The sequence below is a fragment of the Anthonomus grandis genome, chromosome 9 (assembly GCF_022605725.1).
Source record: "Anthonomus grandis grandis chromosome 9, icAntGran1.3, whole genome shotgun sequence".
NCBI classification, from domain to species: Eukaryota; Metazoa; Arthropoda; class Insecta; order Coleoptera; family Curculionidae; genus Anthonomus; species Anthonomus grandis.
In genome coordinates, this window is record NC_065554.1 from 23,553,631 (window position 1) to 23,573,177 (window position 19,547).

General features: G+C 35.2%; 2 protein-coding genes across 9 annotated transcripts in view; one reads left to right on the forward strand and one right to left on the reverse strand.

Moving 5' to 3' along the window:
• The window catches only part of LOC126740375 (histone deacetylase 7), a 61,217-nt gene extending 44,231 nt beyond the window's left edge, over positions 1-16,986 (forward strand). The window contains exons 2-8 of the mRNA XM_050446355.1: positions 1,528-1,595; positions 1,806-1,960; positions 6,040-6,303; positions 7,548-7,720; positions 12,270-12,463; positions 15,144-15,282; positions 15,342-16,986. Of these exons, the coding sequence (XP_050302312.1) occupies positions 1,528-1,595; positions 1,806-1,960; positions 6,040-6,303; positions 7,548-7,720; positions 12,270-12,463; positions 15,144-15,282; positions 15,342-16,443 (2,095 nt within the window). The 3' untranslated portion in view covers positions 16,444-16,986. The remainder of the gene's footprint in view (positions 1-1,527; positions 1,596-1,805; positions 1,961-6,039; positions 6,304-7,547; positions 7,721-12,269; positions 12,464-15,143; positions 15,283-15,341) is intronic.
• Positions 1-19,547, reverse strand: part of LOC126740372 (dystrophin) — a 208,279-nt gene that overhangs the window by 120,892 nt on the left and 67,840 nt on the right. The window lies entirely within an intron of this gene.

The window sequence follows — 19,547 nt, forward strand, 5'->3', positions numbered from 1 at the left end:
GCACTTTCAAGCGTTTCTTAACTTAGTTTAAGCACTCCAGCTCATAGTAAATTAAACGAGAAGTTGCACAAAATGTAACGTGATTGCTAACTGGGTAATTTTTATTGTCGTATTGCATTTTTAGAACGACGCCGTTTCGTGAGTTTGCCATTTAATGCACTTATTAGCACGTCATCCTTTGAATAGGATCGACGGACCAGCCTTCTCCCTCTGGGAAATTCGTATTTTGACGTAAAAATGACTGTTCACATTCTCAAAATGGCTAATAGACGTAAGAGTAGTTTTTTAAAATTAGAAATGACGGTTTCAATGATGGACATAGATGTAGTACACTCGATTAAGTATTTATTAGATTGTCTCATTAGCATTTTTGTTAAGATGGCGGCCAAACTACTACCTTGATCGGAAGGTCCCTTTCTATGTAATTTGTTTCAAAATGGCGCTCCACCACCATTTTGAATTTGAAGAAACACGAAATGGCGTCAGTAGATTTTATAATATGAGGAGTGCCAAAAGAGCCTCAACTCAAAAGAATATCAACAGTATATAATATTAATAGATAAAATCAATGTGAACTGAAAAACTATACTGATTTGATAAATAGGAAACAATGAATTTAACTTACAATTAAGCAAAATTCTACTGGCCGTTCGTGCAACTGTAGACAGGCTCATTTAAATGTCATTTATCACATATTGTTTGAACATTAACCAAAGTTTTGTTGTAAGTGTAAAAAAGAACGAGTAGTAGGTTAGACTGACGTACTTAAACTGAGGAAATGACGTAAAATTAAGTCAGTCTATTAATTAATAAAGTAACTGAACCTAACGTATCACCACAAGTCTCGTACCAGTGCTTGCGTAAAAGGACAAATACACGCAAAACATTCAAGATGGCGCCCGTCAGTTATTTTTATGTCAAAAGATTGTTGATCTATCACTATAAGCCACGCCCAAGGCACGGGTACTCACGCACTGTATAATGCATTAAGGTGTAGACCCCCAATAATTATTCATACAATTAAAAGTCATCTTTTTACCAAATCCGGCTCGAAGGACCAACAAGCAATGGTCACTTTATAATGGTTAAAAAAAAATTCTTTTTAATGTCTTTTTTTGAACAGTGGTTTTTTTAATTCCCTTTTTTGACTAAATAAGGGGCCTGGGCTCCAGTTAGGTCTCCAATGCATATCATCATATATTACTTCTAATTTAGCAGAGCAGTTGCTTTGCAAACGGTGGTGTCATCAGCAAAAGCGGATAATTATGCCTTTTTTTAAGAGAGGACGATCTCAGAATTAAAATAGAAATATTTGAAAGAGTGACTGTTAGGAAACGGAGAAACTTATATTAAAGAACCCTCTTGAATTAAGATTTTTAAGTAGTAACTAGTATTATTAATGGATGATAGATTATAACTGTGATGAACTATATTTGATAAGCCAAATACCTACATTAATTTTTTTACACCGACCATATAAATGTCTTTTATTTAAATGTTTTATTAGTATATTTTTTTTATTTTCAGGGCCGAGGGCATGGATACCGGGTCCGACAGTTCGACAACGAATAACGATTTCCCATTAAGAAAAACAGGTAATTATTTTAGGTAAAAATGTTGAATGTTTTATAACGTTCGCCCTAGTTCGATGCCGATCTAAATTTATCACTGTGAATATTCTAATACACAGCTTACTTCACGCACTGTTTTATCTAAAGTTGTCTATATAAGGACCGTTATCAAATTTTTGATAATAAACTCTTATGTAAAGATAAACTTTTAATTACTCTATGTTGTTCTTATAGCCTCTGAGCCTAACCTCCTTAAAGTCCGCTTAAAACAGCGGGTGATGGAACGAAGATGTAGTCCGATGAGCAAAAGACTCCCTCCAACCCTCAAGAAGAAACTGTTAATATCCTGTTTGCCACCCAGTGAGTCCCCGCCACAAGAACCACCAAAGGTAATAACAGTAAACATATAAATTTCATTCTTAGATCAATTTAGAATCGATATGATAATTATTTCCTCGATTCCAAGCAGAGGATAATTTGGCTTATTTGAATTAAAACAATTTTTCATTACCTTCGAACCTTCATGACAAATAATTAAATTAATTAAACCGGATTGGTTGATGACACTCAGCATTAAATGATAATTAGTTGAGTTAAAATAGTTTTTTTATTGATTTAGGGTATCAATGGTCCTAAATGAATTAAAGGCAGGCGATAATCCTAATCAAAACAATTAACTGTTTCAGGTTAATGAAGATTTAAGATGATAATTTAATCAACCCCAAGCAAGCTATAAGGAGTAGTATTAAACATAATTGATAACCCTTTAAAGGATAATTAAACAGTGGGCATCGTCTACAGGAAAATGCGTACAAATTTCATTTCAAATTGCTATATCAAGGACTCTACTAAAACCCTGATAATTATTTTTCAATTTTAGTCAGATGATAATTAGTTATTCGAATCAAAATTTATTTTTTTTACTTTTCAAGCTTTATGATAATTATTTAAATAATTCTAGGTCGGTTGATGACAGTATACCAATAGACGATAATGATTATAAAAACATTTTTTTATTAATTTAGGGTCTCAAAGATCCATAAATGCAGGCGTTATTCTGAATCAAAACAATTATTTCATTGGTTCCAAGGTTAATGAAAATTTCAAATGATAATTTAATCAACTCCAGGGTAGCTAAAAAGAATATTTATCATAATCAATAATCTTTGAAATAATGAATAAACAGTGGAAATCCTCTACAATAATTATTAACAATAACATAAAATTTTATTTCTCAGACTCTGCGGTCAATGGAATAATTATTTTATCAATTCCAAACAGATGATTAGCTTACTTGTTGAATCAAAACAATGTTTTGTTACCATCCAAATCAATAATCAATTCTAGGCTGATTGATAATGTTTCCATGAGATAATAACTATCTAAATTCAAGAAATTTTTCATTGATTTAGGGTCTCAATAATCCTAAATTACTTAGAGACATAATGAATCAATACAGACACAACAATCATAATTGAAAACCTTTTAAATAATGATTAAACAGTAGGTATTCCTATAAGAACCATTAAACATACAAATTTTATTCCAAATAGATATATCAGAGACTTATGTCACCATGATAGTTATTTTATCAATCCCAGGCAGTTGATAAGTACCTTGTTTGAATCAATTGTGTCACTGAACCAATGCCCGCTTCTTTGAATCAATGATATATTAATGACTTTTTACAATCAGTATATCGTGAGTATTTAATTATTTACAAGCAGACGATAGCACGTATTTGAATCAATTCAATTTCTTTATTGTTCTACTCTCGGTTAATGAATATCATTTAATCACTTCCATGCAAGATTTAAGGGCCTGTCTCAACTATAACTTAATAGTTACTATCAAGTTAATTATTATTTACAATAATTAAATCAATCCAGGCATCAATATTTTTTATACCACAGTCCTGGACTAAGCTGTGCCTTGATAATCATTGAAATTGATTAATTAACTGCTTTGTAGTGGTTGATTTGCATTTCAATTCAATTCAATCATTCAAATTGATTGAGTGATTGACTGAGCCGAATTTTCTGAAACTCATTGACGTCAAAGCCCTCCATGGAAAGCAGTGCAGAAAAGGCGCTTTTTCAGATAAGCTCTTTAGAAGTGGGATTTTTCTGTGAATGGACTTTTTGCTCGGTACCTCGAGGACTTAACCGGTTGTGGGGCCTAAACGGTAAGGTTTCCGATAATGCGGACAAAACAGTCCTTTTCTACGTAAATGAAGCTTTCTTTTTTGTTAAAACTATTTTTTTCAAAAACAAACTGCTTCCGAGATAAACGAGCTTAAACATAAATAACTAGAAAGCAGTTAATTAATCAATTCCAATGATCATCAAGGCACAGCTTAGTCCAAGACTGGGGTACTAAAAATATTGATGCCTGGTCTGATTTAATTATTGTAAACAATATAACAAATTGATTGAATTGAAATATTTGAAAATGACCTAATTGGCACTTTATAAGTGCTTGAAATAATGAAATTTAACGATAAAATTTGCGGCCACAAAAATTGTCCTTAGACCGGTTGAAAAAACGTCTAAAGTCTAAAAAAAAAAAGTCACTGGATGGTTATAGAAATTAGAAATACTGGACCAAAACCCTTTTTCATGATAACCGGGAAGACCAGAACGTGGAAACCTTGCATAATCAAATAAGATATAATCAATGAACATGAGGTTTGTAGTGGAACAAGCTGTAGGACTGTTAAAGAATGGTAAAAAAAATGCTGAGTTGCTAAAACATGTGGAATATGGCTCCCACAATCTACCGGAGAAATGGCTTAGATTGACCTTTATTATCATTTCTAATAAAAGTAGAACCAATCAGTGTAAAGATTTTAGACTTATTAGCCTGATGAGCTATACAAAAGGCTTTCCTTAGATTAATACATAATAGGTGTGAAGAAATGAGCAATTTGGTTTCATTAGGGATCTTTCTCTGTTATATTGATTACCAAAGAGCTTTCGATAATGTCAAACATGATTTCTTTCTCGCAATACTACGAGAAATCGGAATAGATGAGAAAAATATTCAAATCATAAAACAACTATGTTGGAACCAGAAACCGAGGTGAAAATAAACGACACAGTATAAGTCGAGGCTTTCAATGTAACCAAGGGAGAGCGACAGAGCTGTATTTTGGCGCTTTTTAACATCCACTACCAAGTTCACACCTGCATCTTAAAGTGGTTTCGTGGAAAATCGGTTTAACATAATTCGCATGTATAAACCGCTTTAGCGATCGTAAACCGGTTTAGCTTGAATCGATTTAAATAAGTGGATGATCCGGTTTTAAATCGCTTTGTCACCTATCACCTGTCACCACTCAATCGATTTAACTCCCAGTGCTATCAACACAAATGTGAAAATGCTTAAAAAAAAATAGATAAACAGATGTTTTAAGGTTAGATGTTAATTTTTTGACAAATCATTTTGTTATCACTTGTTAAATTAGTTAACTTTTCGAGTAATAAACTAACTAGTCAGCTCAATCAATTTATTTTTTTTAATTCCTAGGTTGGAAACTGTTTAATCTTAAGGTAGAATCCCTTTTTTAATCCTCTCATTTAAACACTAGCCAAACTGAATTATTTCTTGTCCGGTTTAGTCGCTAAAGTGGTTTAATTGCCCGTATAAACTTGGTATATGTCGAGAAAATATGTCAGATTGCCCTCAAAAATGAACCCATCAATAATATGTACGATACCATGGTGTAGGCCTCACTTTGGAGGATCTTCAGCATCTATTAAATAAGATAAATGACATCACTAGGCGGTACGACCTGCATATTAACATCTCCAAAACGAAAGTCATGGGGATCAGTAGACGAATCCGTGAGGTTGCTCTAAGCAAAGATATTTAGGTACCTCGCATCTCTTTTTAACAGCGAGTGGGACTGTGAGGAGGAAATTAAGGCTCGAATCCGGGCGTCCTTCTACAGCAATGCTTGCCTCTAGACCTCGCGACTATGAGTGATGACCCCACGTTGCATTTTCACCTGTTCCATTTCATTATCATGTCTTAAGAATGCTGTCTAATTCCAATAGAAATTTGAAATTAATCTGAGAACTTCTAAACATAGGGAAGGTGTCATATTTGGGAAATTATGAGAGGTCCTCAATACGCCATTCCGAAACTGTTCCTACATGGTTTGGAAAGATGGCAGGCCGAATGGTATCTGGAGGAAAACAGCACTCGTGTCTCCGAAACAGCTTGAAGCGAATGCCAGATGTTTGATGAATTGAAACCCCTTTCAAATCATGAAGTCTCTTGATGCAATGCTCATCATAATTATTTTATTGGTTTCGAGTCAATTACCGTTTAAAATCACAAAAACTTGCTGTCGTTCTTCTATAATCATAATGGTGAGAAGTGACGTCGCTGACTCAATCTTGACTTATTACTTAAACACTGAAATTTTATATTGACCGAGGATAATAGACGATTTCTCTTTTAGGAACTGAGTCCTCCCTGCGAGGCCGAAGAATATCAGCGTCTACCTCTCTTCAGCAGCCCATCGATGCCGAACATCTCTCTGGCCGCCCACCACGTGCTCAGTCCCGACCTCTCGGAGGCGGCGGTACGGGCGGCGTGTACCGCCCGCCTCGGGATGCCCCTCACGGGTCAGATGCTGCCCGGTACGCTGCCCTTTTACCCTTCTCTGCCCGCGATTGATAGCGAGCATGAGGAAACACCTCTGGACACTATTAGTGAGCTACAGGTCAGTTCTTAAAATCGACTTTGTTTATGTTAGAGGCCAAGAATAATAGCACCACACTCATGTATTGGCGTTTTTCTAGTTTCAAATGTCGTTTCTTTTGAGGCTTTCCCAAACAGCACAGATACATACTAAAGACGTACGACGAATTTTAAAATTATTTAAGTTTCATCAATACAGGGTGTTCAAAAAGTGCTGCACCGACTTTAACACCAGAATTTTAAATGGGACACCACGTGTATTTTTATATTTTTAGGTTCCTTGAGAGAAATAAAGGTAACTTTTATAAGAACTACCTATCCGAATTTCTCAGGTTATAAGATATATTTTTAAATTTTCAATTCGCAATATTTCAGTTTTTTTTTTAATGGAATACCCTGTATTTTATATAGTATTTTTTAAAAGAGCAATAAAAGCTATTCATCGATGAATATATGTCCTATTCCAAAATCTAATAGTTTTGAAAATATTTAGAATTTTATTGGAGTGATATAATTTCAACTCTCTATAATAATATGGCTCTTTGAACAAATTTTGCTAATTTAGTATGTCATCGTTGTAGGCTGTGAAATAACTATAGTTAATATCCGCGCTTTTCGTATCCATAGCTTCAGAATAATATTTAAACCACTTCTGTGACATAAATTTATTACAATTGTAAAAAATAACAGCTTTAAAAAAACAGCAACATAACGCTGAGTCTCAAGTAAGTTTTCAATATGCCCTCCATTTCGAATAACACATGTAGTATAAACAACTTCTAAATGTTCTATAGCATAATGGACGCTGGATAGACTCCGTTGTCTCACATCCATACCTACATCGGTCACTTTGTACCGTCGGGTCACATACGACAAACTTTAAATAATTTCTTGTTGGTATTACTTGATCATGGATAGCCACAAGAAACCCTCCAGTTTTAGGGACAAGCTGTCCCGAAGTCAACCAGTAGTTCGACGTCGCTATGTCCACATACTCTTGTTGAACCTCGCGAGCATGCATTTTTTCGTGCTCTGTGCTATGGTGTATGGGCAGCTCAAGCTCCTGTAGTGGTGTTGAGTCGTCTGCTTCACATAATGATGCGATGTTTCAGCCTTTTCTAAGAAAAAGGCACGCAAGTTACTAATTTGTCAGCTGCTTCTCTATGTTGGCTATTCCTCTTCCTCTCATATTTCGAAGTAGCGTAGTTCGTTCTTATTATTATTGTTCTTGAGCAAGCAATTTATGAAGATTAATGTTTTCTTTAGGAACCTCAAGTGCGAGGTGTAATTAGACCGTTAGGCAGGACCCAATCGTCGCCGTTACCCCTCGGACATCCCCTGTTAAGGGGCCCGTTGCCGCCTGAACCGGAGCCGCCCCAACCGCCCCCCGAAGAACAGGAGCAACGGGACTTGGAGCTTAGGGCGAACGAGTCCAGAAGGTGAGCTTATATATATATATATGTAAAATGTAAATAAATAACCTGGATAATTTATATATATATATATATATACATGTATGCATAAATTATAAATAAAAACGAACATGGAGCGAAATCGCTCCCGCCCACCCGTTGCTGGACGCTGCACGCTTTGCCGATTCGCCGGGCTCTATTTTCGTCCCGCTAGGTGGTCGGCCATGTTTCCTATCGATTGAGTTATTTTTAGCTAAAACTCCTTCAAGGCCGCTCTTGTCCCGATAATAATTGGCATCGAGACGAGAAGGAGAGAGAGAGAAAGAGAAGTTGAGCAGGTTGCACAATTGTACTTACAAGAAGCGTTTTGAATTTTGATAGAGAAATGTTTTAGGGGGATCGATAAAAGAGGTGCTCACATGGTCTATCGAATATAATAATTGTTTTATTATTAAACATATTTTTAGAAATTTAGTAGCTAGTAAAATAATTAAAAAAAAACAAACAAAATACACCTAATATATAAATACGTACTATAAATGGTAGAATGGTAAATAATGTAAAAGTTGTAGGGTTTGATTTGTATTTTTTGCATACGGGGTGTTCCTTTGATTATATTATGTGATCGTGTATTATTACTAGCTTGCATGCTTATATTAGGTTAATTTAGTATTGGACTATATAAGCCCGTTAAAAGATAAATATGTAAATTATAAAAATCTGTTCGGTACAGTCTAGATATTACACATATTTGTAAATATAATAAGAGATTATATTACGTTCTTTTTATAGGAATTTAGATACAAAAATTTTATATACTTTGTAAAGTTGCGCTACATTTTAGCTAAATGAAGGTTAGAAAATAGAAATTTAGTGACTTGCATAACTATACGGAAGATAGTATAAGAGTAATATGTAGGTTTTAAGGAAAATGTTAGAATTCCAAGGAGTAAATCCTTATTTTTTTAATATATTTGAGTATATACAGAAAATAGCAATTAATAATACTCTGAAATCTTCAACAAACTTATAGTCCGCTAGAAGGTATCCGAAATCTTTGTGGCGGCTTAATGTCGCAAGTAAAAAAAAAAGAAAAAGGGGAAGCATTAAAAAACTAGTGCAATTGACTGAACTCGGCAAAAGTGCAGTATATGATACACTTAAGAGGATTAAAATTGGTGCAGTTATAAGGCAAAATTCGCGGAAACAATTTAAATGCTTTACTGAATTTACAACGACAAAATCCGAAGGATTTCGAAAACTGGCTGTTCTGTATCTAGAAACTGTTCGCATGGCACTGAAAAGACAAGGCTACATATCAAGGGAATCAAAAAAGATCCCTGCAATAACATCTCTACGAAAGCAACAAAGAATGAAGTTTTATCAACGTTTGCAAGGAGTTACCTTCAGCAATATGTTTATATCTGACGAAAGTTGTTATCAGATTGATGCAAACGATCTCAAAACAAAACTCTCTTAGATGCAAGAACACCAACTGATTATAATTCTATGGCCAGCAGCTTCACCAGATCTTAGTCACATTGAAAACATATGTAGATTAATGAACATTGGCACTCACCTAGTTTCTATTGTACCTGGACGTTTAGTTAAGTGTTTAGAATTAAATGGAGGTTGTAGAAGGAATTTAAAAGAATTGTCTGTTATTATTTTACGTAGTATTTTATGTACTGCAAATGTTTTATATTTGTGCTCCCATTTTTCGGCTACTTTCTAGACGGTCTATAATTTTTGATTGTATTGTACATATTTACTCGAAATGTACCTACTTCATCAGGAAATCTATCGTTACTCCTTATCTAGATAGAATAAAATTTTAATAATAATTATATTATTACCTACTAATACCTACAGTATCGGACAAAATTAGAGAGACTTCTCTATTTGCCAACTCCAATTTTTTGTACTTGAAATAATATTAATATTTGTTAAGCAGTGTATACCGGAGTTGACAAGAATTCTATTATCAACAATTCATTTTTGTAGCTCATGTTTACATTTATTTAAAGAATGTTTTTAACATTGATAAAAAATTACTGCGACAGAATTAAAGAGACTCATTTTGTATTTAGTTTCGCTGAAGTTGCGATTAGTTTAATTTCTGTTTATTAGTTTGAGAATATCATTAGCAATGCCTCGTGGTAAACATTATTCCATAGACCTAAAAGAAAAAATTATAGAAGCCTATAACTCAGGTCGCTCACAAAAATTAATAAAAGAGCAATTCAACGTCAGTAAACAAATGGTTTCCAGAACAATAAAAAATTATCAGCTCCGTGGAAGAGTGACAAACCTTAAAAGAGGTGGCCGCAAGAGAAAAACCTCAGTACTGCTGGACAGGAGAATTAAACGACTAAGTCAGAATAATCCGCGTCTATCTTCAACACAGATTTTGGCTGAATTGGAGGCCCCTGGGGTTCATCCAGGACTGTGCAGCGGCGATTAGTGGAGGCGGGGCTTTCTGGAAGGAGACCAGCAAAAAAACCCCATCTATCAAAAAAAAAAATGTAGGTGCTGGAATGTTATTTGCAACACGTCACCATTACTGGACAGCTAAGGACTGGAATAAGGTTTTGTTTAGTGACGAGTCTAAGTATAATATTTTTGGAAGTGATGGAGTTCGTACATCGCCCAGCAAACAAAAGGCTTGATCCAAAATATGTTTCTGGTACTGTGAAGCACGGAGGTGGCAATTTAATGGTTTGGGGTTATTTTTCCGGTTATGGAATGGGTCCTATCCACAAAATTGAGGGCACTATGGATAGATTTATGTATCGGACTATACTGGAAGATGTAATGTTGCCTTACGCCGAATGGGAAATGCCGCTAAGATTCACGTTCCAACACGATAACGACCCCAAACATACGGCCAAACTTGTGAAGGAATGGTTTTTGGCTAACAAAATTCAAGTTTTAAAATGGCCACCGCAATCGCCGGACTTGAACCCAATTGAAAATCTTTGGGAGATTATAGAGAAAAAGATTCGCACTAAAAACATCGGGAATCGTGCTCAATTATTTGAAGAAATCGAGAATGCCTGGAAATCAATGTATCCGGCTATAATTTCGAATCTCATTGGATCGATGCCGAATAGATGTGAAAAAGTTATCCAGAATAAAGGGTACTGGACAAAGTATTAGGTTAGTTTCATTAGTATAGGGTACAAATGTACTTTAAGGATAAGTCTCTCTAATTTTGTCGCACAGAATTTTTTGCATTTTTTTATTTTTCCTAATAAATCTTGAGAAATGTTTTTTTTTTTTTTTAATTTATTTTAGTGGCTTTTTAAACTACTTCAAAACATAACATCCTTCAGCACAAAAAGAGGAATTTAATCATTTTTATCTTACATAAAAGACGTAAGTAGTTGAGTCTCTCTAATTTTGTCCGATACTGTATATACAACTTATGTTAATTTTAAATGCTCTTCTCCTGACACTAAGTCTGGTAGGCTACTCATTGATACTGGTGTTCCTCAGAGCTCTGTCCTCGGCCCCATTTTGTTCTTGTTATACGTCAATGACCTGCCTTCTGGTCCTTGATTCTGGAAAGTTTACACTTTTTGCCGACGGCACCACTATACTTTGGCATGATACCGATCCTGAAAGAATGAGAGTTGCCATTGCCAGGGATCTGACTCTTGTTAAGCTGTGGTGTGAGGCTAACAAGTTAGCTTTTAACATCTTTAAAACTAAAATTCTATTCTTTAGGTGTGATCTAGAGGCAGTTACTTTGCATAATAATTCAATCAGTCTATTTGCCGCAAGCAAATTTTTGGGTGTGACGATCGATAAGCTTTTAAAATATAAAGAGAACCACATCTCTTACTTGAAAAAAAAATTGTCATCTGTTATGCTATTAGAGTAATAGCTAATTCCCTTAACTGCATTGTAGGCAAAAATGCTAACCAGTAACCATGCTCTCATTGAATCCCATCTTAGGTATGGAATTGTCTTCTGGGGAGTTTGTTCCCAGTATCTGTTTAATTCTTTATTTATTTGTTATGCAGAAGGCAGTTCGCGATATGTGCCGTGTCCCTTTTCGCACTCCGGGATCTTTTCCTGAGGTGTTCCATCCTAACCTTGCCCTCCTTATTTATAATGGAAAGAGCTTGTATTGTTCATAAGAAATACAAACATGAGTTTAATTCTTCATCTGAGTACAATCTTCGTAACACATTTTCTCTGCCTCTTCCTATTCCAAGAACTGAAAGGGTAGGGACCTCGTTTACCTCTTAATTTGAGGAATACTAAATGTGACCTTAAATTTAGAAAAAAATTATAGACATTTTTACAAAGTGAAGCTTTTTACTCATTGGATGAATTTTACGCCAGACACTTTTAAGTCATATTGTTTTGTTTTATATGTTATTTTTATTATTGTTATTCACTGACTAGTTTTGATAGATGTATTTTATAAGTTTTAAAACCTTTACCTGTAATGTTTCCTTATTTTGTTTTATAAATATTTCCACTATTTTCTCTTTTTTACGGCTTTGTTAACAACTTTTAGGTTTATAGCAATAAAGCGATTTTTGAATGTTAATTTCTTCTATAGTATCAGGCCTCTGTCTCGCGCCCTAAGTTCGCCGGTGGTCCACCTGGGCGCTCCCGACGGCGTTCCCATTTTGACCAGACGCCGAGCGTCGTCCACCCCCACCACCGGCCTCGCTTACGACAGTCAAATGTTAAAGCACGCATGCGCATGCGGCAACAATATCGTGCATCCCGAGCATGCGGGTAGACTCCAAAGTAAGTACAAACCTATTATTAGTAGAGGTTTACCGTCTAATTAATAATTTTAAAAATTAATAAATTAAAAGCTCCGTCTAATTGGTGAACCAAACCAATAGGGCTGGACTTGACACTATCTTAGATTGTATTGCTTGGAGATAAAGTTCAGTAGAGGGGGTATACTTTTATACTATAATTAAAAATTACAAATATTTAACACAGAACGGAGCATTTTTCTGAAAATTTGGTAGCGATGGTCACAAAAAATCTAAAATATTTTCAGCATTCCAGCGTTTTCGCCTATATAGAAAAATGGCAATACGTTTTATTTTTTAAATGGAATGCTCTATATATATTTTCAGATACTTTTATTGCCTGCTTCATTTTGAGTTTGTTTAATCATACTTCCCTATAAATTATAAAAAATAATTTTGCGTGTTTTTTGTTAAAAACCTCCATCTTCATTTTTCAAATAACTGATTTTTGTTTTTACGAAAATGTCAGCTACACTGGTTCTCTTTAAAAATGTGAAAAATATTTATTAGTATATTATTATCCGAAATTTAAAGAAAATGCAATTTTAAAATATAAGATGGCAGTTACGTCCTCTGACGATCGGTTCCCGAGATATGGCCGAGGAACAGTCTTATTGGGTTACCCGCTATATAATTGACATCCAACTAGTTTTTTATCCTATTATTTATATCTTTGGAGGTAGTGGTGGTTAATAATCTTTTATAGAACAATATTTCTTAAGATTTTTTTTATAAAGAGCAAAATGCTATTTATTTTACGTAAGTGATAAACACTGCCTGCCTGTCTTTTGAAGTTGATTTATCCATTTGCTCTGAGAATTTTTTTTTCAGTTTTTGAACAAATTGTTTTACATTATCGTCACTTATTTCATCTACTCTTCTGGTAACAGTATAGTCTTACACCTTTGTCATCTTTTTCAGTAACCGAATTAAGAAATATTGATATTCCTGATTTTATTACATTCTCTCTTACAGAATGATTTTTTCCACTTTTAGAGGTGAATATAGAAATTTGACAACTAGCTTCAAGAACACGATTATTAGTTGAAAAAAATTAGAACATTGAAAGACTAGAATCAGTAGACAACAACTTTGTTTGAGTTCAACATGTGCTCAGGGGCAAGGGGGTGTTTTGTTAACATAACAAACATATTTACCGATTCTGTGTTGTCAAGTTTACACACATTTCCAAAAGAGGAAATTTTCAGCTATATATTAACACATTATTAAGGGCGTAAGCCCCACGTGTGCTCGATATTTACGAGCCTTCTATATATTTTTTATACCTAATGATAAATCATACGTATAGAATCTCAAAATGTTACAAAATGGAGGCTACGAACCCCTGCATAAGGTATGAATTTTTCAGCACTGGCTAATAGATTATGTACAAATAGTGAAACCCATTGACTATTATAATGTGAAAACATTGCTATCATTTTGCAACATAGATTTAGATGTGTTTTTTTTCGTGCTTTCTCTTCTTATAAAGGATACACTTTTTAGACGAGTTTGTTTCTTATTACCTACATTGAGTTTAGCGTAATAATTATATAATTATAGAAAATATGCACAATTTGGCAACTGCGACTCTGTATGTCAAAAGTTTTATAATATAGTTATCAATAACAACGAGTTTCGATTATCAAATAGACTAGACTCATATTTTAGAGAAATTAAATATTTTTTTTAGCGTTCTATGTGAATAATCTGCAATTTTTTTCTCTTAGTCTATTCTTTTCAATCTAGTCTTTCTATTAAAAGTTTAAAATATTGCAAAATCGGAGATACTTAAAGTCGACAAGATCCAATACCGATACTTCTATAACATCACATCATGGGAGAACCGTCTTCATAAACGTAGAATATGGGATTGTAGAAATAAACTTAAATAAAAACTTGAATTAGTGTGTCTGAAATATGAGAATCTTTATATTTTTAAATTGAAATATTTGTTTGAAAATAAGTTTTTATATAATAGGCTATATAAAATAAAAAACTCGATTTTCTATTTTGTCCGTGGTTTTATTAATAGGACATCTGTTATGTTTTTTTGTCTTGGGAGAAAAATAGCGAAATTAAAATGTTAAAAATTAATTGTTAAAAACTTAAAACAAGAATCATTAAGAAATCGATAATAACTATAAAATATTTAATTTCCATAAAAACGCTTTTTATTAGATAGCTTTACTTTAAATTTCTACATAACCATTTAGTATCATTGCATCAGAGATCTTGCAAGCAAACTGCCTATAGTTTCACAGTAATGCTAGTTCTAGTCTTTCAATATTCTAAGACTTCATTAAGAGTATTTTATTATAGTTTATTTAAAAAAAAAATATTTTATTGAGGAGGACATTAGTATTGTTTTGTGTCTGTCAAATTTTTATAATATTATATAATTTTTTTCTGCAATTTCTACACAAGCATTTGGCATCATTGCATCAGAGATGTTGCAGGCAAACATACTGCCCATCGTTTTACAGCATGCTACTTCTAGACTTTCAATGTTCTAAGCTCGAAGTAAAAGGGTTAAGCTCGTATCAAGTCGATTTTCGAATTGTCCTGCTGATTGTTAAGGAGGGCAATTCGAATTAGCCCCCATTTGGGAAACGCTGATTTAAACGAATCCCGGACAATAACATTTCTGAATCTTACATTAGGTATATGGTCAAGACTACTAGAAACGGGACTAGTAACAAGATGCGACCGACTAAGGCCTCGAAAAGCCACCACCCAAGAGCTCCAAATGTGCCATTCCGAGACGCACGCGTTACTCTACGGAACCAGCTCACTCAACAGGTAATAAAACTGCACTTTTTACAACAACATGATTTTTTAATACACATTTCCCACTCAAGGCACAAAGTGGACATGTCCAAACTGACCGCGTTGCCCGTAAACGCCTTCGTCCGACTTAACTGCGGAGGCATCGGCGTGGACACCGACACCACCTGGAACGAACACTACACGGCACCGGCAGCTCGCATGGCCGTCGGCTGTACCGTCGACCTGGCGGTACGCACCTGGACCGGTGACATCCGAAACGGGTTCGCGATAGTCCGGCCGCCGGGTCACCACGCGGAACCCTCCCAAGCCATGGGATTCTGTTTCTTTAATTCCATCGCGATAGCGGCAAGGATATTGCAAAAGGACCATCGGGTCAATAAGATCTTGATCTTCGACTGGGACGTGCATCACGGCAACGGCACCCAGGAGATTTTTTACGATGATCCTCGCGTGTTGGTTATTTCGATGCATCGGCACGATGACGGGAATTTCTTTCCGGGCACGGGGGGTCCGAACGAGTGCGGCACCGGAGCCGGTTTGGGGTATAACGTGAATATAGCTTGGTCCGGAGGCTTAAATCCCCCGCTGGGAGATGCCGAGTATCTGGCCGCATTTAGGAGCGTGGTGTTTCCGATCGCGAAAGAGTTCGATCCCGATGTGATTCTCGTATCGGCCGGTTTCGATTCCACAGATGGACATCTGCCTCCGCTGGGGGGTTACAGGGTATCTCCGGCGTGTTTCGGTTACATGACGCGCCATCTCATGTCTCTTGCTCACGGTAGAGTGATAATGGCCTTGGAAGGAGGGTATGACCTGCCCTCAATCTGCGACAGTGCGGAGGAATGCGTTAGGGTCCTTTTAGGGGATAACCCTACGCCCCTGTCACCGATTGAAATGGCTCGTGCGCCCTGCGCAAACGCTGTGATCGCTCTACAAAAGGTTTTTGCCGCACACGCCTCCCACTGGCCGTGTTTGCGTGAGGCGAGCAAAACCGCAATGTGCTCAATGACGGACGCCGCTCGGACGGAGAAGGAAGACAAAGAAACGATCACCGCGATGGCGAGTTTGAGTATGCAACATCAGACGATCGTGACGCCCATGGTCACTTCGCCCATCGCTAACTCGCCAACGGGGTTTCGGATAGCCGGTAGCCCTCATCAGGAACCCGCTTGAGAGACGCGAGATGACGTTTTGTTTTTTTGATGACCTCTTCAGGATGTTTTGTATTGTTGTTGTTGTTGATGTTGTTGTTGCCTTGTCGTTGGAAAGAGAGTGTGTGGGGAGGGTTGTTTTTAGGTTATGGAACGCTCGGTGCCTCAGAGGCTAAAAATGACTTTCCCCACGTTGATGTGGTGAATTATTAAAGAAAAAATGGTTTGAGTTTGGAGGCATGTGATTTTTCCCGTCTTAACACATTCCTTGCCGGCGGCTCTTCAGTGGTGGCCGGCAAATTTTTAAAATGAAGAAATTAACTATTTTAGGAACAAAAATATATAAGGTGTGTTTATTTTTGTTAATATATTGAGAGAAGTTTTTAATGAGAAAATCGATGGAACGTTTATTTACTTTTAATAGTTGTTATTTTTATTTATTATATAGATATGTTTATATTTAAACGGTAAATATAGCGGTATATTTACACAAGATTATATGAATGTTTCAAAAAAAAAAATCGGACGATTCGTGATAATAAAATAAAAGTTGTTTTAAAGTATAGATTAGGCTGTTTTATTTAATTCAAATGGTGATGATTCAAAAACCCAAAAAGATACAGATCTATTAAATAAATTCATTAGACACCTATTTCAGTGTTTTTTTTTCTATTTAATAAACAGGCAAAGGGAAATCAAGGGTGGGAGCAATTTTTTCTACAAAGTCACAAAATACAACGCATTAACACGGAAAAAGACACACATTGCGTCCTAAAATTGGATGGATTGTTTGCAAAAACGCTCGGACCCGTCGATTTTTATATCAAGTTGGGCTTTTTTGTACGTGAAGTTTGAATATACAGGATTGCTCAAAATAAATTTCGACCATTAATATCATTTTTTTAAATGAAAGACCCTTTTTTATTTAATTTTTGAATTTCGCATGGAATTGTACTAAACAAACCAAAATTCTATTCATTCGTGTTTTTTTAATATTGGCTGGTGACCGTGTATTTTCATAGAAACTGAATGACAGTTGTACTCTAAGCAGATATTATCAAGTGTACAAGCAAAGTTTTTACAATAGTGAACGAAACGAGAAAATATAGAAATTCTCTGCTTGGTTGGGTTTGGTGATAAGACGTACTCAAAGAGAGCCTGCTTAATTATTTAATGAAATCAATCCTGATCGTCCTCGTATATGTCAAAAGGTGGTGAATAAAATAGAGGCTAAATTTAAAGAATTCGGTCATGTTAGAGATCTGCCGAAATCTGGTCGTCCTGCTGGAGACAAAAATGAACGACTTGACGTTTTGCTTTCTTTGGAAGGAAATCGATGTACTCCTCTGTCGCACATTGGGGCAAATTTGCAAAACATGTGGAATCTAAATAATAATTTAGTAATAAATATTATTATTAGGTGATGAAGCTAAACACCCAGTACCCTCAAAAACTAAATGCGTGGTGTAGAATAGTGCGTCGAAGAGTAATAGGTCCATTTTTTTTTAACAAACTTTAACGGGACAAGTGTATCTCAATTTTCTTCAATTTGAATTAGTTCCAGCCTTACTAGCTTTATTTCCAAATAGATTGAATCCAGACTATCTTAACTAAGACCTAATTTTCTAGCAAGATGGTGCTTCTCCGCACTATGCTGCTAATGGGCGTATATTTTCTGTTGAATCCTTAAATCCAATTCGTGGATAGGAAGGAGAGAACTCATCGAATGGCCTGCTAGGTAGCCTGACCTAACACTAATGGACTTTTTTTTGTGGGGATACCTCAAGCCGAAGGTATTTGTTAATAGGCCAAATAATCTAGATGACTTGAAAGAAAGTATTCGCAGAGAAGTGCGCGCCTTAATTCGGGAAATGATTGAAAATGTGCAACGAGAGTTTAGTGATGGCCTTGAATATCGTCAAGCCGTGAATGGCAACCATTTAATTTTATTTCTGTTCTTTTTTTATTCGTAACATGAATCGTGTTATTTACGATAACCGTCGACTTTAGGTATAGAACATGATGTATAAAACATACGTAGAATTCTACGCGAAATTTAAAAATTAAAAAAAAAGAAGTTGCTTTCATTTGAAGAAATGAAGTTGATCGTTTAAATTTATTTTTGAGCAAACCTGTGTATACAAACTTCTATAATATATTAAAATAAAAATCGACCGGTCGGAGCGTTTTTCCAAAAAAACCATTGCTTAATTTTAAATGAATTTAGACATTGTCTTTGGGGCGCACTGTGTATAAAATATGGCAGATACGTTGGTTAAATAAGTTTTTGACACTCGTATTAAAACGTAATTAATATTAACATACAAGTATTTACATTTGCGAGAAAAGATACCTACATAATGATAAATCCAGGCCAAAGAGAAATTACAACATAGCATCCAAGACAACAAGTCTTAAAAATTATGCTCAACATACTCTTCTTAGTTTGTTTCAGCACTCGACAGTACCACACTAAATACTTGCCTTAAGTCTCGTTATACGTTATTTCATGAAACAAACAACAATATAAACTTTACAATCACCAAAGAAAAACATGCAGAAAATTACGATACTAAAATGTCCCCTATGCTAAGATGGTTTTCTATTCAAATGTTTTAACAATTTTCTTAGAATTAGCAGTGACATTTTATTGAAGAAAACAGGTGCAAAGAGCAGAACAGCAGCATTTGAATCGCAATCTCAAAAAAGCAACTCTGAGGTTCTCCCTTTCTCCAGACAATCTTCTGTTTAAATATGTACCTACTATACGTCTACCAGATTGACTAAGAAACTCCATAAACGGTTGGCTTGGAAATTAAGATGCTGTGAAAAATATAGTAAAAGGCCTTGGGAAGTCACGAAAACGTTATAGTAGATCTTCCCTCCCCAAAAACCAAATTGCAAAACACAGGGATTAAAGAGATGGGTCGATAGTTATGTTCCATTTATTGAAAACAGAAATGTATACAAGTATACTATGTCTGAAAACTCTAGGATAAACCTTTTCTTGCGTACAAGAGTAAAAAAATTTGGTTAGTCAACAAGTTTCTAATTTTTTAAAGCAGAAGTATGTTTTGACCATATACCACTGCTCTGTTTACCCGTTCTTTTACGTACAATATTGTT